The sequence below is a fragment of the Raphanus sativus genome, chromosome 9, assembly GCF_000801105.2.
Source record: "Raphanus sativus cultivar WK10039 chromosome 9, ASM80110v3, whole genome shotgun sequence".
Lineage (NCBI taxonomy): Eukaryota > Viridiplantae > Streptophyta > Magnoliopsida > Brassicales > Brassicaceae > Raphanus > Raphanus sativus.
Genome location: NC_079519.1, coordinates 24,525,811 through 24,546,058, shown reverse-complemented (window position 1 = coordinate 24,546,058; position 20,248 = coordinate 24,525,811). Strand labels below are relative to the sequence as shown.

The following is a 20,248-nucleotide window of genomic DNA, read 5'->3' as shown; positions in this document are numbered from 1 at the left end:
GAAGTGATTTGCCATATGTCTTCTCTACAATCGTTTTCACGAAAAAATTGTGATGTGGCTATTAAGATTGATGACATGTCATATTGTTAAATATGACATGGACAATTACATTTAATGTTAATATATATTTTTGGAAATCTTTTTAGAATATGGCAATAACTCATATATTACATTTAATATTGATTTATATTTTTGGTAAACTTTTTAGAATATGGTAATAACTCATAAATCATCACTAAAATAAATATATTCAAATATGATATTTTGAATTTCGAAATATTATATAATTTTACTTTTATAATAATAAAAATTTATTATCTAAAATTTTCTAAATATTCTGAATTAAAAATAAATAAATCGTAATATCATTAGTTTCTTTTAGATATCTACAAATTATATAAATATTATTTAGTTTTAAATTTTGATAACTATACAATTTTATATGATTTTTAGTTATTTTTTACAAGTTGATTTATAATTTAACCAAATAAATAAATAATTTTTTTATCTAAGATTTTAACTTTATATATATACATATATATTCTTAAATATAATTTAAAAAAAAAAAATTTCCTTTTATAATAATAAAAAAATTATTATCTAAAATTTTCTAAATATTATGAATTAAAAATAAATAAATCGTAATATCATTAGTTTCTTTTAGATATCTACAAATTATATAAATATTATTTAGTTTTAAATTTTGATAAATATACAATTTTATATGATTTTAGTTATTTTTTACAAGTTGATTTAATAATTTAACCAAATAAAATAAATAATTTTTTATCTAAGATTTTAATTTTATATATACATATATATTCTTAAATATAATTTAAAATAAAAAAAATATTTTCTCTTAATTTTATGCTTAATTAATGATATTTATATTAATTATTAGTCAAAATAATAAAATATATAATATTAATAAATTACATTTTAAAATATAAAATTTAACTTTTAGAAAATTCATCACTACACATGGTGCATGAAAACACCTAGATTAATAATTGTGACATAACTATTAAAATTGATGATATGTCTTATAGATTAATATGACATGGACAATTATATTTAATGTTAATTTATATTTTTGATAAAAATTTAAAATATGGTAATAACTCATATATTATATTTATATCGATTCACATTTTTGGACTTTTTAAAAATATGGCAATAACGCATAAATCATCATTAAAATAAATATATTCAATTATGGCATTTCAAATTTTGAAATATCATTTAAATTAAAAATATTTTCAAAATATATACATATTTTTAGAAATTATAAAATTAAATCGTAAAATCATTAGTTTCTTATATATATTTACAGATTTTATAAATATTGTTTATTTTAAATTTTGACAATTCTGAAATTTTACATATTTATTTAATATATTTAATTAAAATAAATAGATAGAAAAATCTACCTAATATTATAATTTTAAATATATACATGCACATTCAAAATAAACAAAATTTGTTTTATTTTAATTTTAATGTTCAGTTAAATCAAATTTATATAAAAATATTGATAAGAAAAGGAAAATTTGTAATATTAATAAAAATAAATATAATATATATTTATCTTTTAAAAAATATTTTAAAATTCTTTTACTGCACATGGTACAGGAAAACACCTAGTAACTTTATAATAGAACTAAAGTATGCTCCAGTGATAATAAATTTTATAACTAAAATAGAGTAATGAATAAAAAAATTATGTAAGTTATTCTATATTACAAGTAAACCTATTTTCCAATCTATTATAGAATGAGAAATAGAATACCATAAAATCAATTTTACTCTAAATTCTATTTTAGAATGAAAAAATCACTTTTACTCTAAATTTTATTTTAGAATAAAAAATAGAATAAGGTTGAAGATGTCATGCCTTACAAGATAGATGATATTCAGATGAGATTTTGTTGACTAATCAAATAAAATGAACACTGAAAACACTGCCAAGAAGCCTCAATACCCCTTATCGTCGGAGTCCTCCATTTACTAAAGTCGTCGGAGTGTTCTCGATTATCTCCATTTTCCAGCGTTTCCATCACCTTCGGCTATCCATCAGGTTCACTACTCTATCTCTCTCTATCTCTCGGAGTGCATGGGAACGTCCTCATTGATTTGGCGATGTGCAGAGATCAAGCCTGGGATCAACGGACCGTGTGAAGGGACGACTGATCGAACTCATGGGTGGGTTCATGTATGCGTGCCAGAAACTTCAAAGAAACTCTGCATCTTTAGAGTCCTCTTTATACGCTTATGGTCAGCGTGATATCTTGAGAGAAAGTTGAGCAGCATGTTTGTGTGATTACTAAATCATTACTATATGAAATAGTTTTATAATTAAATGGTCTCATCAAGTTTGCAATAACCATTCTGGTTAAGTGAAATTAAAAAAAAAATCTGACAAAAAAATAAGAAAAAATCTGCAACATCATAATTTTGTGGCTAAAGATTTTTAAAAATCTTTAAAACTGACTATCAAAGAATGAACAAGTCTATCAAATTCTAACTAGTAATAAAAAATAAATTAGAGTTAAACTAGTAATCAAAAATAAATTATAATTAAAATATTTAACACAACAATTTTAGTGTATTTTGAACACAACAATTTTATAACGGATTCGATCAAACTCTTACATTAAAGCGGTTTCAGTAGACAATCTAATTAATAAATTAGATTCGATAGTATTTTAAAATTTAATAATATACAATGCATAGTATAGTAAAGCGTGATTGGAAGTATATATATCCGATCTATTAAAAAGGAAGTACATTTTGTATTTAAACCTAAGTTTTTCTCAATATTTACCTTCTTATGCCACTGATAATTTTCTATACTTTTCCTAATCAATACAATTAAAACAACAGACCTTTTTTAGACATCCCCTTGGTTTTTCAAACTATTTACAGATGCTCTGATGAAGAACAGACCGAATTGATGAAAGAGGTAACGCCAGAAGAGATACAGAAGGTACTCTTTGCTATGCCTAATGATAAGTCTCCCGGGCCAGACGGATACACTGTCGAATTCTTCAAAGCAGCATGGTCAGTTATTGGGTCAGAGTTCATTACTTCAGTTCAATCTTTCTTTGTGAAGGGGTTTCTGCCGAAAGGAATAAATTTCACAATCCTTGCTCTAATTCCAAAGAAAACAGTAGCGAAGGAGATGAAAGACTATCGCCCAATCTCCTGCTGCAATGTTATTTATAAAATCATCTCAAAGATACTTGCCAACAGGCTCAAGGTTACTCTCCCAGAGTTTATTGCTCTGAATCAATCTGCATTCGTGAAAGGCAGGCTTCTCACTAAGAATCTTCTTCTTGCGACCGAACTCGTCAAGGACTATCACAAGGACACAATCTCCTCAAGATGTGCCTTAAAGATAGATATCTCCAAGGCTTTCGATTCAGTTCAATGGAATTTTCTACTCAAAACATTGGAAGCAATGAATTTTCCTGCAAAGTTTATTCACTGGATAACTCTCTGCGTCACCATGGCTTCGTTCTTAGTCCAAGTGAATGGGGAACTAGCTGGGTACTTCCAAAGTGAGAGGGGTTTACGGCAAGGGTGTTCCTTATCCCCGTATTCATCATTTGGGATATCATCCGCAGTGTAAAAACCTCGGTCTCACCCACTTAAGTTTTGCCGATGACATCATGGTCTTCACAGATGGAAGAGTTAGATCAATAGAAAATATTGTTGAGGTTTTTGACTACTTTGGCAAAGTCTCTGGACTGAAGATAAGTATGGAGAAAACGACAATCTACTATGCTGGGATCTCAGAGGATTCAGTCCATCAGATGGAACAACGTTTCGCGTTTGCTACTGGTAAGTTGCCAGTGTGATACTTGGGGCTACCTCTGTTGTCAAAACGAATGGGGAAGTCCGACTATAATGTTCTCATCGAGACTATCAGGAAACACATCAATATTTGGACAAACAGATTTCTCTCCATGGCAGGGAGGCTGCAACTCATAAAATCTGTACTTCTCAGTATTGTAAACTTTTGGATGGCGGGGTTCTTGCTACCCGGAGAATGCATCAAGGAGATAAACAGTATTAGCTCAGCGTTTCTATGGTCAGGTCCTGCGTTAAACACTCGGAAGGCCAAGGACAAGAATGAAGGTGGTCTTGGAGTTCGACCTCTGAAAGAGATAAATAATATTTGCTGTTTGAAATTGGTCTGGCGAATAGTCTCTCGCAAGGATTCTCTCTGGTCTAAGTGGATTCACACCTACTTGATAAAGCGAGGAAACTTCTGGTCTATCAATGGAGCAACCACGGCTGGTTCTTGGATGTGGAAGAAATTACTGAAATATCGGGATAAAACTAAATCCTTACACAGGATGAAAGTTGGTGATGGATGCAGAACCTCTTTTTGGTTCGACTCTTGGTCTCCTATGGGTAAACTATATGATATCTTTGGGCCGCGAGGTTGCATTGATATGGGCATCCCTGCTCACTCAACGGTCAGTATGGTCATGGCCAGCAGGAGAAGGCGACATCATCGCATAGATATTTTTGATGAAGTTGAGACGCTAATTGATGCTCAGAGGGAGAAACTTACACTGATGCAAGACCAGGCTTTATGGACACAGAACAATGACACGTTCAAACTTGTCTTCAAAACAAAGCTAACTTGGGAGATAACAAGGAAACATGAGCAGTGGCGGATCCACTTGAGTCAATAGGGTGTCAGGTGACACCCCTTAAATCAGTATAAATAATAGTTTGTTCCCAAAACTATTGAAAATTCATTAGATCTGCTGGTAAAAATCCCCTGTTGACACCCCCTTAACCCAGGTTCGAACCTCACCAATGACATTTTTGATTTATTTTGACACCTATTAAATGCATTCTTGGATCCGCCACTGAACATGAGCCACCAGCCCGATGGAGGAGAGCGGTTTGGTTTCAACACTGCACCCCAAAGTATGCATTTATACACTGGGTTGCAATTCAAAATAGACTGTCCACCGGAGATAAAATGCTTGCTTGGAATGCAAGCACAAACCCATCGTGCATACTCTGTCAAGCCCCCATGGAAACTCGGGAGCACTTATTTTTTGAATGTTCTTATTCATCAGAGGTCTGGTCGCTTCTCATGTCTGGGCTGCTGCAAGGGAGATACTCTACAAAGTGGTCCTGAGTTTGGATACACACAGAGGTCTTCTCGAAACTTTTCTAACAAGATACACTGTCCAAGCAACTATATGTTTGCTGTGGAAAGAGAGGAACGACAGGAGACATGGGGATACTCTCACTTCGGCAGTAGCACTTGCGAAAATGGTGGATCGACAGGTTCGAAACAGATGCATACTCTTCCGACAACAAGGAAACTACAAGCTTGCAGCAGGCCTCTCTTTGTGGCTTGATACAAGATGAAACATATTTTTTATCTTAGGAGCTTTACAGTATTCTTACATTCTTTTAAAAAACAGATGCACTAGTTATAAAAGAGGTTTTTCTTTTGAATAAATTTAACATATATTCAAAAAAAAAAAAAGAGTAAAGATCAATGGGCAACACTTGCGGCTAAAATTAGTTGATTTCCCCTTTTGTTGCCCATTGATCAAGGGAAATCAAGGGAAAACCAAGCGATGCAACTAAAGCAGAAGAGTAAAGATCATGGTGTATTGGAGCAAGTAAGAAGGCTAAAATTACTCCTTACCCCACTTGCGCAAGAGGGATGATTTGAACTCTAAACTACCAGTGTCTTGCGGCTAGCTAGGCTTGTCTCCTCGTGTATCATCATATTGTGATTTTGGTGACAGTGACAGATTCATAAGGGATTCTTACTGGGCCCAAACTTCTAAAGTTAGGATAGCTGCGACTGTTTGCATACAGATGAGTGACGACAATGTTTTGTTCTTAGGTGGTTCTCACATTCCACTTAAATTTTCGGTGACAATTACATATTATTCAATTTTTTTTTCTGTAAAAGATCTTCGCCATGCTGATTCAAAGTCATTTACCACGCAGTTGATGGCACTCTTTCCAACCAGTGATTTACTGAAGCCGAGGTCGAAAAATTTACCTTCAACATCTCTCGTAAGGGCATCTTAATATTTCCACTGAAAACTTGACATTAGAAAATCAGAATAATGTGTTCTTTTTTTATTTATGGTGAACCAAGTAGAGTGATAGACTATGAAGAAGAGCCAAGCAGAGGTAAGAGGTAATTTAATCTGTCACATTCTGCCAATTAAGATGCATAAGCTCCTCGTAATAGTAGTAGTAGTAAAATAGTAAAAGAGCAAAATATGGATTGGACAAGAAAAAAGGAGAATTAGAGTCTCATAAAGTCATCGTAGGTGTTTTTAAAAACAGACTTTAATCCGAGGGAAGGAAGTCTGGCGGTTTTGTTAATTATGTTGATGTTGTTTCGCCTTTTAGCTACTACTGGATCACGATTGTGCTCCTGCGAACGCTGGCGTTTGTTACCACAATGAGTCACCTCCTCTGCCTCGTGTGGGCGGCTGCTGATAAGGTGAGGAAAGTTAAGCTTAGCCTTGGAGCCTCGCATCTTGAAAGCTGCCTGATCATACGCCACGGCCGCCTCCTCAGGGGTCTCGTAGGTCCCCAACCACATTCTGGTTCCCTTCTTGTTGGGATCTCTGATCTCCGCTGCGTATTTCCCCCATGGTCTTCTCCTGACGCCTTTGTAAGTAGCTCCCCTCCTTGGCACCACAGGCACATCCTCCGACGAGGATGATGAATCTGTGGCTAGAGTTGTTGAAGGTGTCAGATCCATATCAATATCATCCTCCTCCAGCAATTCCCGACGAATCCAATCCAGAACTGCTGACCCGTTATTGCAACTGTGCTTTCCCTCCATTTTTCTTCACTTTTTTCACTGTGCTCTCTGATTGTTTTGGATTTCATGTTTTGCAGGGAGAAGATTTATATATATATACACCTGCCTGTATGTTGTTATATCATTATTGTAAATCTGCAGTTGCTTGGAAACGCTCAACAGTTCACGTTTTACTCGATCTTCTTTTTCTATTTAATTATTGTGCTAAATATATAAAAATAGACAAATGAGTCTTCGATTGATGAATTAGTATTTTTCTATGCCACGACGCGCCTTTTCTATGTATTCTTATAGTTGATAGTTCAGTCAAGATTAAGTTTTCTTCTTTTTTTTTCTGACACGATGAAGTTTTCTTCTATAAACTAGTATATCCCTTACAGAAACAGACAACTTTCAGCCTGTGTTGTTTGAAATAATTTGATTTTCATGGAGTCTAGTGATGACTATGTTTGCTGATTTTATTGGGCTCTGTATTAGGCCATTGATCAATAAACAGGCTTCAGGAGCTCACTGATTTTATTGGGCTCTGTATTTGGCCCAATAGATATAAGTGAATTCTCACATAGGGTAGTAGTTGTTAGAAGTAGAACCTTGAGAAAACAGAGGGTTTGATTTGGTTCTTTTTCTTTTACAGCCAGAGAAAATTACAGATTGATTCTTAAGAAACTAACACATGTCGCTTTTGTTTGGTTAAATTACATTCGATAAGTTCAATAGAAAACACAAATACACTCTTTTTTTCACTTAGCATAACGTTATATAAACTGGAAAGATGTTTATTTTACAAGGTGGTTGCTCCATCGTCATTATCTAGTGCTAACCTAAACATAAGAATCTTGTGGAGCTTGGCAACAGGTTCAACGGTCTTGTGTGGTGTCAGGTTGTCAGCTGCTGGATCTTCTGAAAACCAAAATGGGTTTATAATGAACACACGAGGAAATCAAAAAGGACAAGGAATTTATTTGGAAAAAGAATAGTGCTCAAATAGTACATGTTTCTTTTAGAGCCAAGTTTGTGATGGAAGATGAACATTACCCTTATCAGAGAAAGCAAGACATGTACCAATTGTCTCCAAGTATTCTCCAACCTTTTTTTTTTGGGAAGCAAACGAAAAGAGAATAAAAAGAGATCAAATTTAAAAGCGAATTAAGAAGAAGAAGAATGTATTTAATAGTTGAAAGTAAAGACTAACCAGCTTGATTTTCCCATCAATGGTCAATATGGGATTCAAAGTATCCAAACCCTGAGTGAGCACCAAGAGAAAACAAATTAGACATATGATATAAATCCCCTAAAGACAAAAGAAGCTAAGAAGTAAAATAAGAGAAATGGAATGTTAACTGAGAGAGTATAAGGAGCGTCTGAAGGGATGTCAATGTGCCTCGAAACATCGTCAAGATCTATCAGAACATATTCTTCTTCATCTTCTTTACTCGCTTTCCCCGATTCATCACTCATCTCTTTCTCAATCTGATAAATCCCAAAAAATAGATTTTTCAATCTCCAAACAGAAAATATAAAACTTAATCAGATAGTAATGCCATTAATCTACTTGTTTCAACTAAAGCAATATTAATCTGATATGTGAAAGAAGTAACGAATTAAGACAAGATCAAAGACGTATTATAATTGACATCGAAAACCCATCTCTGCAAATCAACAATCTTAGATGATCAAAACCGATTGTAATCCCAAAACCCAGAATAATGCAATTTTTCGTACAGCTAAGACAATAATATGAACTCTAGTGTCTAGACTGAGGCATGAAAGAAGCAGCAAGACTAGGTTTTGAAACATGCCCATCTCAGTGATCTCACTACTAGCTATAAACCATCCCTAAATCTCTCAAGTGAAAGGTCGAGATCGATTGTACCTGAGTTCACCCGTACAGAACTGCCTGAAAGTTGGAGAGATTTAGGGGTAAGGGTATTGTTTAGTGATTTTGAAGATAGATTGAGGGTGTTTTCGTCTTTTGAACACTATTTTTTTTTTTTTAAATCTCGATCTGCCATATCATTTTCATCTTCCCGAAATCGATCTCTCAAGTCGTCGATATTCCATGGGAGGCCACCAAGGTTCCAACACAGAAGGCTTCACCTCCGCCACATGGTTCTCTCAGTTATGTGCTTCAGCTCGCCGATTTAAATCACTAGCTCCTCCGTCCTCAGAGACAGCCGTTCGCTCCTCCTCCCGCGACTCTTTGGTTCGTCGCCTCGGCCTCTTCGACCTCATACTCTTGGGCGTCGGCGCCTCCATCGGCGCCGGCGTCTTCGTAGTCACCGGAACCGTCGCTCGCGATGCTGGACCCGGTCAGTTACGGGGGGAACGGAACTTTTCAAAATCAATAAAATTAGAATTGTTTGTTTTTTTGGTCTTTTTAAAATCAATCCAAAATTACTTACTGTTGTAGGAGTGACGATAAGCTTCTTGCTAGCTGGAGCATCGTGCGTGCTCAACGCTCTCTGTTACGCCGAGCTAGCCTCTCGTTTCCCCGCCGTTGTTGGTGGAGCCTACATGTACTCCTACACAGCTTTCAACGAGATAACCGCTTTTCTCGTTTTCGTCCAGCTCATGCTCGATTACCACATCGGCGCCGCTAGTATCTCCCGTAGCTTGGCCAGCTACGCGGTCGCTCTCCTCGAGCTGTTTCCAGCTGTCAAGGACGGCAGTGTTCCTCTCTGGATGGGAAGCGGGCAGGAGTTTTTCGGAGGCTTTCTCTCTTTGAATGTTTTGGCTCCGCTTTTGCTTGCGCTCTTGACCTTTGTTCTCTGCCAGGGTGTGAGAGAATCTTCCGCTGTGAACTCCGTTATGACTGCCACCAAGGTCGTGATCGTTGTCGTTGTTATTTGCGCGGGAGCTTTTGATATTGATGTGGCGAATTGGTCGCCTTTCGCCCCTAACGGTTTCAAAGCTGTGCTCACTGGAGCTACTGTAGTCTTCTTTTCTTATGTTGGATTTGACGCTGTTGCTAATTCTGCTGAAGAGTCCAAAAACCCTCAGGTCTGCTCTGCTCTGCTCTGCCTATATTTTTAATTCGAATGGTATTAATTATTATTAGTACATTGTTTAATTCCTGTAGCGCGACCTCCCAATCGGAATTATGGGGAGCCTTGTGGTATGTATCTCCTTGTATATTGGCGTCTGTTTAGTGCTCACTGGGATGGTCCCTTTTAGTCTCCTCAGCGAGGATGCTCCTTTAGCCGAAGCCTTTTCATCAAAGGGTATGAAGTTCGTCTCTATCTTAATCAGTATTGGTGCTGTTGCTGGACTCACTACTACCCTCCTTGTTGGTCTTTATGTTCAGGTGAATACCTTGATTTCTTTCTTTGATTCAGTATCACTTGCATATCTCTGATTGATGATATTTTTCCGCTAAGAACAGTCCAGGTTATATCTGGGACTAGGAAGGGATGGTCTGTTGCCCTCATTCTTTTCCCGAGTACACCCAACTCTTCATACACCTCTTCATTCTCAAATCTGGTGTGGCATTGTTGCTGCCGTTTTAGCTGGCATTTTTAATGTACACAGCCTTTCTCATATTCTCTCTGTTGGTACATTGGTACGTCAAGGTCTTTTAACTTATATACATACCCTTTTTGGTTTTTTGGATCGACACTTATCATTTTCCATTGTTTCAGACTGGGTATTCAGTCGTTGCAGCTTGTGTTGTGGCTTTGAGATTGAACGATAAGAAAGAGAGGGAGTCGTCCAATGGATGGACATCAAGTTGGCATGAAGGCGTCTTTTGCCTTGTTATAATTGCATGCAGTGGTTTTTGTGCTGGCGTATTTTACCGTTTTAGTGCTTCAGTTATATTTACTCTCCTCTCAGTAGGTGTGGCAGTTGGTGCTTCAGCACTTCTCCATTATCGCCGAGTAAGTAGCCTTGACCATAAGCAAAAATACTCTTCTTACTTACATTGAGAAGCTAGATATTAAAGTCATTCATACAACAACACATAAAAGACCAAAAGTAGTATGGTCTGGCACTTGGAACTCTACAGTGATACTTTAAAAGTCGTTGGGCACTTGATTCAACGTCGGCACTCTTGTTTTAGACAAGTCTGGTAGCAGCAGTTAGGAATATACCTTAGTGGTTTTCTCTACAAATGCCTGACTATCAATTATCCATGCTTTTTCGCTTCCACAGGCTTATGCTCAGTCTCTTGGTTCGGGGTTTTGCTGTCCTGGTGTGCCCATTGTGCCATGCGTGTGCATTTTCTTTAATATCTTCTTATTTGCGCAGGTACAAACACCTACCTTTGTATTTAATGTCTTCCTTGCACTTATAATATATGATTTAAACTCTGAGCTTGTGCTACTTTTGCAGTTGCATTATGAAGCATGGATAAGATTTGTTGTTGTGAGTGTGCTTGCAACTGCGGTTTATGCCTTGTATGGACAGTACCATGCAGATGCAAACACCTTGATTTATCAGAGGGCACCTGAAAGTGAAGACTCTGGGTAAAGCTTTAGAGTGTTTGCTTCGACTACGCAAACCATCAATGGAGTAGGTAATAGAGTTACTGCGTTGTGAGAGACAAAAACAGTGTAAGGATTGAATGTGATATAATAATTCAGATATTGTAAATTGAAAAATGAAAATTTGAGGATGCTCGTGAAAATTAATTAATAAAAATATATGAAATTTATGTGTTTTCAAGCTAGCAATGCTAGTGCGACAGATGTCCGATCCCAGAGTTGATGATTAAACCTAGAGCACAAGTGTAAAACACGATCACTCTCTTTGTTCTCAAAATCAAAATCACCCTTAACTGATTGATAAAACAATCTAGCCTTTTATGCGTCTTTTCCGGACTAAACTGAATCGCAATAAAATAGATATCTAGGCGGGCAGATAGGACTCCAGCATCAGCTTGGCTGGGGAGGGAGCTAAAATCTCAACGATCAGGTATGTGTATTTCCATTCCTTATCTGCCTTGTCTTTAAACATCTCCGTGTACACTTTCCCGTGACCATGAGGCCCACGGATGTAGAAGTTTACCTAAAAAGCATGCATGTTCAATTTTAGTTTAACTGGTTAGAAAAATATTCCTCCTAGCTCTTTCAATTTTTCTTGAAGAATAAAAGTTTTACCTCCACATGCTCGACTCCGTCTTCATCTGTAAATATTCTGTTGGGTATACGTTGGCGAGCAGCTCGGTTTCTGGTTTCTTGTCCGTAGCCTGTGATGGGGGATCCAATCCTTACCCTCACCTAAACAACAAACAAGTAAATCACACCACCTACCATTATCAATCAATCTATGGAGTTTACATTAGTTTCTTATTACCTGACCGTCATCTTGAATTCTCTTCAACGCTTTGTCAAAGACCTTGTACCTATACAATACAGAAAGCAACAGAGTCTTCAGATTTTTCCAGCAGAGAATATATGTATATATATAGATCAAAAATAGGGTTTGTGAAGCCTCTCTTACTCTTTTGGTTGAAATATGAGCTCTTTAAACACAGCGTACCCAGAAGCCCCAGCGACCGCAAGCCCGGCCAGAATAACAAAACTGTAGGAAGCACCTTCTGTAAACGTTACAGGCTTTTCCGGGATATGGTAGGTCGGAGAATCAAAAGGATCCTCCACAGTCACCACCTCTTTCTTAGCCTGTAAAACATTTTTGCAAAGAATCGGCACAGAAGCATTAATGTCTCTAAGACACGGCAAGCAATACTATTGTCATATAAGTTGTCTGATGTCAAAAGTAGACGCTAAAAAGGTGGAACAAAAGTATAAACACCTTATTCTGATGTTTCCCAGCTTCTTTGGAAGTTCTGGACGCAAAAGATCTAGCCAACAAGTAAGAGGGCCTGATGTTCACTGGACAAGATTCCATACCTTGCGGATTCCGGAAGCGAAACAACAGTCCTGCAAAAAACAAGATCATCGTCAGAACAACCAAACTATACAACAACCCTGGAAGTTCAAGTTTTCACATAAATGCTTTTGCAGAGACCCTTAGCTCCATTTGAGACCTGCATAAGCAAAAGAAAAACAGGATGAGAGCTATATAACTAACGGCTATGATGCCCAATAGAGAGAGGGGCGTACGCAGAAGTTATTAAAACAAACATCTTACCACACCACCCGTGAGACCAGAATCGGTAATGGCTTGCTGCCTTGATGCTCCTCTTTGTACAAGGGTCATCAACTGCATAGGAAAGAAGAAGAAGAAGAAGAAGAAGAAGAAGAAGAAGAAGAAGAAGAAGAAGACATAATGGGTAACAATTACAAAGGGATGAGAAACAAGCAAAAGCAACTGACTATATTCCTCAGAAGGAGGTGTTTCTTGGTCACTAGTACTACTAAAGTAGAGCAGGATAAATTTGTTAAAGCCAAGTTCCTTTTTTTATTAACAAAAGAATGACAAGCAATTCTCTTGCAAAAGGGAATCTAATAACACAAAAACGGTATGGACAAAGTGCTAAGGAGAAAAAAGGACAAACCGATTTTCGGATTTCACAAGGTTTTGAAGCGGAGGAAAACCGACCGGTCGAAGCGAGTTTCGATTTGGATAGACTGACCATGGATCTCCTGAGGAGGTTCATCATCTCTGATCCAAAGAAAAAATGATAGAATGAAAACTTAAAGGCAAAAGATGGGAAGATAAAGAAAAAAGGAGGAAGCTTGAGACCTACCTCCTGTCCTGCTTTGTTAATCAGAAGAAAGTATTTGGGTTGGGGTTGAGGTTGCGCAGCACGGCGATGCCGCTTCTGGGGTTTTACCGTCAACACGTGATAACCACGCACTTACGTAATATGGGCTCATTATTGGGCCTGACCTCTCAATTTTATTCGACATGTTGTTTAGATATAAGTCAAACAGACAGGATTATTGTAATGGGCTTTTTATTTCATTTTCCAGATTAAGTCTGAAACATATTTCCTCCTCCCCATCACCTTTCCCCCAACCCAATCCAATACCAATTGATAATTGTACATATATTAGGGACAACTTCGAAAATAGTTGTTCTCAAGTAAATACAGACAAAATCCTAATTTGTTTTTCTTTTTGGTAACATCTAGTCTCCTTATCATGATAAGAAAGATACTCGTAACTCAAACTTTACCTTGTGTTTTTCTTTTTTGAGAAAAAACTTGATAATTCCGAACATGTGTCAAAGTTGAGAGGAAGGCAAAAGCTGTTAGGGCAAACGGTGAGAACTAAGAAGTAGTTAAAATTTTTGAAATGTTAAAAGTCAGAAATTGAAATCAGAACAAACCCTAAGAAAGAAAAATGTCAGAATTCCCCTAAATTCTCTCTCTTCATCGAACATGCACAACCACCACAGTCGCGATTCCAATTCCGACATCGATTTCAGCTCCCTCCTCTCCGACCAGCTTCTCCTCCGCGTATTCTCCAAGCTTCCCATATCTCACCACCTCACCACTTCACTCGTCTGCAAGCGTTGGCTGTTTCTTCACGGCCGCTTGGTTCCATCTCTCAAGCTCCTCGACTGGCGCTTTCTCGAGTCCGGTCGCCTTTTCGCGCGCTTCCCTCTTCTCACCGAAATCGACACCGTCCCTAGCTCATGTATCCTCCGCCACAACGCCCCAAACTCGGGCGTCTTGCTGACCTCTAAACCCTCCTTCTCCTTCTCTCTTCCTATCCATGATGATGACCTCTCTCCCCTCGACCCCGACAGGATCCATCAAGGACTCCAACTGATCGCCCAAAACTACCCCAATTTGAGGAGAATCTCTCTCTTCGGCGCGAGCGAACACGCGCTGGCCACTCTGTCCAGCGCGTGTCGCACATTGCAGGAGCTGGAGCTCCACTCCTGCGGAGATTTATCCTTAAAGGGCGTTTCGGGATGCGCTAATCTTCAGGTGATGAAGCTGACAGCAAGGACGACGGGTGGGCTTTACGCTTCCTCCGTCATGGTGTCAGACATCGGGTTAACCATCCTAGCGCAGAACTGCAAGAGGCTAGTGAAGCTGGAGCTGAGCGGCGGCTGCGAAGGAAGCTACGACGGTGTCAAGGCCATTGGGGAGTGCTGCCAGATGCTCGAGGAGTTGACTCTTCAAGACCATAGGATGGATGGCGGTTGGTTGGCTGCTCTCTCTTTCTGCGCCAACCTCAAGACGCTGAAGCTCCGGTCTTGCAGGGCGATCGATTCTGATCCCGGCCTCGACGAGCATCTCGGTGTCTGTCCTATGCTCCAGGAGCTGCACTTGGAACGGTGTCACGTGAGGGATACGAAGAGCGCTAAATCTTTGTTTCTTGTTTGTGGCCGTGTTAGGGAGATCGTGCTGCGTAGCTGCTGGGGTCTCCGAGATGATTTGTTTGCATTTGCCTCGGTGTGTAGGAGAGTGAAGCTTCTTTATCTCGAGCATTGCTCGTTGCTGACGACGGGAGGTTTAGAATCGGTGCTTCTTTCGTGGAAGGGTTTAGAAAGACTAACGGTAGTCTCGTGTAGTAAGATAAAAGACAAGGAAGTTACTCCGGAGCTTGCTTCTCTTTTCTCTGTGCTGAAAGAGCTCAAGTGGAGACCCGATACGAGATCTTTGCTGTCGGCTGATCTTGAGGGTGTCGGAATGTGGAGAAAAGGCGGTAAGTTTTTCACCGGTTTAAAGGGTTGAAGTGGAGAGGTTCGCACAGGAACAGTGTTGTTATCTGAACAATGCATGGTCTTTCCTCGTTGTAAATGTTGTAACTCTTCTCGTACGCCTTGGATTTTGAAGGCATAATACGGGTTAACTTGTCTTAGTGTACTCTTTATACTAGTGTTGATGGAAACTTAAAATAATACGCACACCAAGTGAATAAAACATATCCCTCTTTGGGATTTTTAGTTCTTTTTTGGTCAGTCTCGTGCATGGGTGACCGTTCTCTGCAGATTGTACAAACATGATTTACATTCCGTCTTCTTTATGATCTTCATTATGTACATCAATTAGAAGTACTCTATTCTACGACTTTTTACATGATATCTCCCGTTGGATTCAACGTTTGTTGCTGAGACATTATTCATTATGAAATTGATTTTGTCCTGAACTTCTGACGGTGTAGCCTGGATAAAAAAAAATGCCTCTTCCTTGTCATTGTAGAAATAAACAGTAGAAATTTGACACATTGATCATCATATATATCTAAAAGGTCATATGCTTTTCAAGTTTCAAAAGTACATCATACCACATTACCTCTATTGGATTCTCCTTTCTCTCCGCTGCAGCAACGATGGTTCCTATGTTCAAATGAAACCCCTGCGATAAAAAGGCGGATTACAAGTTTATTTTTATGATCAAGCTTCACCACCAGATCATGAGAAGCTTGTTTTTTTTTGCCAAAATGGACACAGGGCTAAAATTGAAAAAGCATGGAAACAGAAGCATCCTTCTTAATAATTTGGGCTGTGTTTGGAATAAATTTCTGGTCAAGAAATATCAAAATCGCTAGAAAATTGATAGAAGAGAAAAGACCAAGTAGAAGACGAACAGAATAAAACTATTATCAAAGTTTCCAGGGGAAAACTGAGAGAGACCAGTCTTAGTAACAGAAGCGTCAGGTTCTAATTGATCAACGACGGCCAAAACGTGTGATGTAATTAATCCTACATATGTATGACAGTATGAGGCGATAGACAAGCATTATAAAACCAAGAGGGAAAACTAACATTCAAAAACAAAGATGTTGCATCCAAATAAAGATCTGAGTATCTGACATAAGATCAAAGGAACGGAACTGTTTGAAAAAATATATCCTTTGATTTCCGGAAATGAATATCCTTGATAACCTTGAGGCACTCCTGAAATTACAAAACATGAATCTATAATGTGTATACCATTTTCTCAATTACAGAGAAATCATACACAAACTTGGTAGTAAAAAATAATATATACCTCAATCAACTCCCATCTTCACTCGATAACTTCACCGGCTCCAGCAGGTTCCAAAAAACGCCATCGCATCAAAATTACTAACACAAGCCCATTTAGACGTCACCATACCCGATAAAATAGATAAGATCATGGGCTTCAAATATCTCATTTGTTTTTAAAGCCCAGCCCATTAAAAACACGCATACATTCTCTACGCTTACGGATCAAATCGATTCAATACACACAACACCACAGCAACAACAAATAAATGGCGCTCGCGCTGTTAGCATCTCCTCCACCTCCTCCTCAGCTCAGGGTCCGTCGCAGCATTTGCAGAACGAGCTGTTCCCTCTTCGCCCCCGCACAGCAGCGAGCCAAGCGGAACCTTCTGGATCTCATCTCCGACCAGGACCGAGGTCTGAGAACCCAGAAAGACGCCGCGAAGCGAGAGGCGATCGTGAACGCCATCGAGGCCATGGCGGCCATCGGGCGAAACTCCGTCACCACAGGAGACTCTCTGTCCGCCACGTGGAGACTCCTGTGGACGACGGAGAAAGAGCAGCTGTTCATCATAGAGAAGGCGGGCGTGTTCGGCACGCGCGCCGGAGAGGTGCTGCAGGTGATCGACGTGAGGAAAGGGACGCTCAACAACGTCATCACTTTCCCTCCCGACGGGGTTTTCTTCGTGCGCTCTGATATCGACATTTCTTCCCCGCAGAGAGTCGATTTCAGGTGGCTTATTGAATCACACACACACTACTACTCTCTCCAATAAAACTGGAGCTAATAGATTTTTTTCAGGTTTTCAGATTCACTAGTGCGGTGTTGAGAGGAAGCAATTGGGAGATCCCGCTTCCACCGTTTGGCCAGGGCTGGTGAGTTCTTCTTCGTTAGGGATAATAGTTTTAGTCTGATGCGGTTGTTTTTTGAGATTAGAGATTTTTTGTTTTTGGTTAGGTTTGAAAATGTGTATATGGATGGTGACATCAGAGTGGCCAAGGACATCAGAGGGGACTACTTAGTTGTTGATCGTGCTCCTTTTAACTGGAGAGAATGATCAGACACACACCATTGTTACTGAACAATGCATCTCTTCTTCCCTTGTTGTTTCTTTTTTTTTTATGATCTTCGCTTTGTACATCAGCTATAAAAACACTACTCCTGGTTTTAATGTAACCTTCCTAGACCCATATCTTGGTTCTTGGTGAAATGCATGACCGTGAAGACGAGCCCCCTATGGATGTGGCTAGGGATGTCAATTGGGCTGTCCGGACGGAAGTGGACGTGTCCAGATGAGCTTTCTTTTTTTGGGCGTTTTTGGTTTTGATGTCCAAATAGTACCATGTTCAAATAGGATCATGTTCAGTTAGATTGTCCATGGAGTCCAGTTCACCCACTTGATGTAAAAAAAATATACAGATTCTAAATTTTATATATAACAACAGATACTTAGATTTGGAGTCATGGAGAACTCGAGTTCGAGAGATATGAGATCGAGAGAGATGGAGTCATGGAAAGCTCAAGATCGAGAGATATGAGTTCGAGAGATAAGAGTGACGACCAAATGATTAAATGATTTTTCCCCGATTAAAATATTTTGGACGGATTTGGACATGTCCATATTAGTCCATATTAATTTGGACATGGACGTCCATGGACAGAGTGTCCAGTTGATATCCCTAGATGTGGCCTCTTCAGGGTTAGGCGCTCTCCGGCAACACTCTTGTTAATTGTTACCTGCTCCTTGACGATTTCCTGCTCGCATCACCATTTATTATACATACATGACGATGACGTTTGGAAGTGTGTTTCTTGGCAACAAAGTCTCTCTATCTCCGACACAAACAGATAGAACATGATGTAGGTGAAGTAATTTGTGTGGTCTGTTGGAATGACGTAACTGATCGGTGATCTCACTAAGAAAGAGGTAACGTTCCTGGCGGCGACATGTGCATTACATTGCTCTGAGCCTTAGACACGTTTGTCTGTAGCTGCTGAATCGCCTGTAAAATAAGATCCCGCTCACCAGATTAATATACACGGTTTCCGAAATCCCCCTAGAAATAGATGTTCGCCTTGAAATGTGATTCCAGTAAAATAGCATACCTGCAATCCAGCATTTAGAGGACATGTGCCTTGACCAATGGTACATTGTAACCGGTGGAGGTTCACAAAATATCCATAAAATCTATCCTTTTTGGTCTGATTATTTTTTTTTAATATCTTTGATTCTAGGGAAATTGGATTCTATAACAAAAAAAATAAAGGATAACTAAAACATCTAACCAAAAACAAAATTCTTTGATATTTCTAAATATATATACTATATTATTCTTATTAACTGGTTGAAGAAAATCAAACAAATTTTTCTTTCAATACCTCAGCCACGCTACTAGATCTGGGTATTCGGGATCCCAATCGGGTTTCGGTTTTACCCAATTGGGTTTGATTTTTCGGTTTTATCAAACTCAGCCCATTCAAATTATTTGAAAGTTTGGTTCGGGACCGGTTCGGGTTTTGTCGGGTTCGGTTCGGGGTTAGTAAATCTTCAAAGAACCGGTACAATCCAATGTACTTTTGGGTTCGGATCACAATCGGTTCTTCGGTTTAAAAATATCTGATTTGTACTTACTTTGTAACCAAAAACATAAGTAAAATCATTTTTTCGGGTTTTAAATACTTAATTTGTACATTTTCTTAACCAAAACATAAGTAAAATCGATTTGGAAATAAGAAAGGAAGATCAACCATGATCATTCAAAATAAAACGAAAAAGAAACATATTTATTGATAAAAAAATGAAAGCATAAAACGAAAAACCACGTTTTCATGAAATGAGAAACATTGTTTTATGAAAACAAAATCTAAATTTAAATATTTCAAAATTCAACAGCCACCTTTAACCATCAATATTCATATAATAGAACCACCAAACTTCATGTAATAGATAAGTATTTTAGATGTTCAATATATCTTAATATATTTTCAGTACATATTAGGAGTTGAGATCATATTTGGTACAAGATTTTTATGGGGTTTTGAATGTTTCGGGTTATATCGTATATCTATTTAGATTCGGTTCGGTTCGGATAATACCCATAACCCCAAATACCATAAAACAAAATCCATTCGGTATTTATGTCGGGTTTGGATCGGTTCGGATTATTTTTACCGGATCGGATTCGATTCGGATTTTCGGGTTCGGTTTTTTTACTTAGCCCTACACGCTACCTTGTCTATAACCAGCATTTTTTACTATTTCATCCAGCACTTCTTCACCAACCATTTTTTCATAATCATCATTACTTTTTCATAGCGACATTTATTATACGGCTACCATCACTGTAGCCACAATCATTTCAACCACCACTAAAAGATAACTAATTAGTCTAAGAAGAATTTTCGCTCGCCGGAAATCTACGATCGCCTTCCGCGAGTGATGATGATCAAACCAGTAGAGAGGAAATTCAAGGTGAATCATGTGAACATGTTAGTGATTAACGATATGATGATTCAACAAATGACACTGGAAATAGAAATCACATCTAAAGAAGATAAATAGTGAAATTTATGTTGTAAATGGT

At 38.2% G+C, this 20,248-nt stretch overlaps 6 protein-coding genes across 10 annotated transcripts; 3 read left to right on the top strand and 3 right to left on the bottom strand.

Moving 5' to 3' along the window:
* Nucleotides 1-6,111: 6,111 nt before the first annotated feature.
* On the bottom strand, nt 6,112-7,098 carry LOC108825083 (ethylene-responsive transcription factor 1-like). Its single transcript, XM_018598424.2, has one exon. The coding sequence runs from the start codon at nt 6,851-6,853 to the stop codon at nt 6,305-6,307; it is 549 nt and encodes a 182-aa protein (XP_018453926.1). The 5' UTR covers nt 6,854-7,098; the 3' UTR covers nt 6,112-6,304.
* Nucleotides 7,099-7,487: 389 nt separating this feature from the next.
* LOC108828041 (uncharacterized) lies at nt 7,488-8,842 on the bottom strand. Of its 5 annotated transcripts, none has more exons than XM_018601588.2 (5): nt 8,706-8,842; nt 8,174-8,302; nt 8,025-8,075; nt 7,868-7,919; nt 7,488-7,732 (listed from the first exon to the last, which is right to left on the bottom strand). In XM_018601588.2, exons 2-5 carry the CDS (start codon nt 8,288-8,290, stop codon nt 7,614-7,616), a joined length of 339 nt encoding a protein of 112 aa, XP_018457090.1. In that variant the 5' UTR covers nt 8,291-8,302; nt 8,706-8,842; the 3' UTR covers nt 7,488-7,613. The 5 variants fall into 5 exon arrangements, with proteins under 5 accessions (XP_018457090.1, XP_018457091.1, XP_018457089.1 ...); XM_018601589.2 differs by having other exon boundaries at nt 8,632-8,710; XM_018601587.2 differs by lacking the exon at nt 8,706-8,842 and adding an exon at nt 8,555-8,693 and having other exon boundaries at nt 7,824-7,919.
* A 2-nt stretch (nt 8,843-8,844) lies between these two features.
* LOC108828038 (cationic amino acid transporter 9, chloroplastic) lies at nt 8,845-11,489 on the top strand. The gene is made up of 7 exons (XM_056995197.1): nt 8,845-9,141; nt 9,243-9,832; nt 9,912-10,136; nt 10,215-10,391; nt 10,471-10,707; nt 10,982-11,077; nt 11,162-11,489. Exons 1-7 carry the CDS (start codon nt 8,892-8,894, stop codon nt 11,297-11,299), a joined length of 1,713 nt encoding a protein of 570 aa, XP_056851177.1. The 5' UTR covers nt 8,845-8,891; the 3' UTR covers nt 11,300-11,489.
* LOC108828039 (probable mitochondrial import inner membrane translocase subunit TIM21) lies at nt 11,445-13,606 on the bottom strand. Its single transcript, XM_018601584.2, has 9 exons — nt 13,482-13,606; nt 13,290-13,396; nt 12,923-12,994; nt 12,800-12,818; nt 12,584-12,711; nt 12,272-12,450; nt 12,125-12,173; nt 11,929-12,048; nt 11,445-11,836 (listed from the first exon to the last, which is right to left on the bottom strand). The coding sequence occupies exons 2-9, from the start codon at nt 13,392-13,394 to the stop codon at nt 11,678-11,680; spliced, it is 831 nt and encodes a 276-aa protein (XP_018457086.1). The 5' UTR covers nt 13,395-13,396; nt 13,482-13,606; the 3' UTR covers nt 11,445-11,677.
* Nucleotides 13,607-13,923: 317 nt separating this feature from the next.
* On the top strand, nt 13,924-15,641 carry LOC108823768 (F-box protein At5g51380-like). Its single transcript, XM_018597048.2, has one exon. The coding sequence runs from the start codon at nt 14,118-14,120 to the stop codon at nt 15,423-15,425; it is 1,308 nt and encodes a 435-aa protein (XP_018452550.1). The 5' UTR covers nt 13,924-14,117; the 3' UTR covers nt 15,426-15,641.
* A 1,251-nt stretch (nt 15,642-16,892) lies between these two features.
* On the top strand, nt 16,893-17,854 carry LOC108824312 (probable plastid-lipid-associated protein 11, chloroplastic). The gene is made up of 3 exons (XM_018597716.2): nt 16,893-17,396; nt 17,474-17,539; nt 17,622-17,854. The coding sequence occupies exons 1-3, from the start codon at nt 16,933-16,935 to the stop codon at nt 17,719-17,721; spliced, it is 630 nt and encodes a 209-aa protein (XP_018453218.1). The 5' UTR covers nt 16,893-16,932; the 3' UTR covers nt 17,722-17,854.
* Nucleotides 17,855-20,248: the final 2,394 nt, after the last annotated feature.

What these genes read in the sequence shown, in the direction of transcription:
- LOC108828039 (XM_018601584.2), bottom strand. Translation starts at nt 13,394, where the DNA reads ATGATGAACCTCCTCAGGAGATCCATGGTCAGTCTATCCAAATCGAAA. An exon ending in CTGGGAAACATCAGAATAAG is followed by an intron (nt 12,451 to 12,583) that starts GTGTTTATACTT and finishes AATGTTTTACAG; the next exon opens with GCTAAGAAAGAGGTGGTGAC. An exon ending in ACGGAGTCGAGCATGTGGAG is followed by an intron (nt 11,837 to 11,928) that starts GTAAAACTTTTA and finishes CATGCTTTTTAG; the next exon opens with GTAAACTTCTACATCCGTGG.
- LOC108828041 (XM_018601585.2), bottom strand. Translation starts at nt 8,635, where the DNA reads ATGGGCATGTTTCAAAACCTAGTCTTGCTGCTTCTTTCATGCCTCAGT. An exon ending in ACGCTCCTTATACTCTCTCA is followed by an intron (nt 8,076 to 8,173) that starts GTTAACATTCCA and finishes GTGCTCACTCAG; the next exon opens with GGTTTGGATACTTTGAATCC. An exon ending in TTGATGGGAAAATCAAGCTG is followed by an intron (nt 7,920 to 8,024) that starts GTTAGTCTTTAC and finishes CAAAAAAAAAAG; the next exon opens with GTTGGAGAATACTTGGAGAC.
- LOC108825083 (XM_018598424.2), bottom strand. Translation starts at nt 6,853, where the DNA reads ATGGAGGGAAAGCACAGTTGCAATAACGGGTCAGCAGTTCTGGATTGG.
- LOC108828038 (XM_056995197.1), top strand. Translation starts at nt 8,892, where the DNA reads ATGGGAGGCCACCAAGGTTCCAACACAGAAGGCTTCACCTCCGCCACA. An exon ending in TTGTTGGTCTTTATGTTCAG is followed by an intron (nt 10,137 to 10,214) that starts GTGAATACCTTG and finishes CGCTAAGAACAG; the next exon opens with TCCAGGTTATATCTGGGACT. An exon ending in CACTTCTCCATTATCGCCGA is followed by an intron (nt 10,708 to 10,981) that starts GTAAGTAGCCTT and finishes TCGCTTCCACAG; the next exon opens with GCTTATGCTCAGTCTCTTGG.
- LOC108823768 (XM_018597048.2), top strand. Translation starts at nt 14,118, where the DNA reads ATGCACAACCACCACAGTCGCGATTCCAATTCCGACATCGATTTCAGC.
- LOC108824312 (XM_018597716.2), top strand. Translation starts at nt 16,933, where the DNA reads ATGGCGCTCGCGCTGTTAGCATCTCCTCCACCTCCTCCTCAGCTCAGG. An exon ending in CCGCAGAGAGTCGATTTCAG is followed by an intron (nt 17,397 to 17,473) that starts GTGGCTTATTGA and finishes TCAGGTTTTCAG; the next exon opens with ATTCACTAGTGCGGTGTTGA. An exon ending in CCACCGTTTGGCCAGGGCTG is followed by an intron (nt 17,540 to 17,621) that starts GTGAGTTCTTCT and finishes GTTTTTGGTTAG; the next exon opens with GTTTGAAAATGTGTATATGG.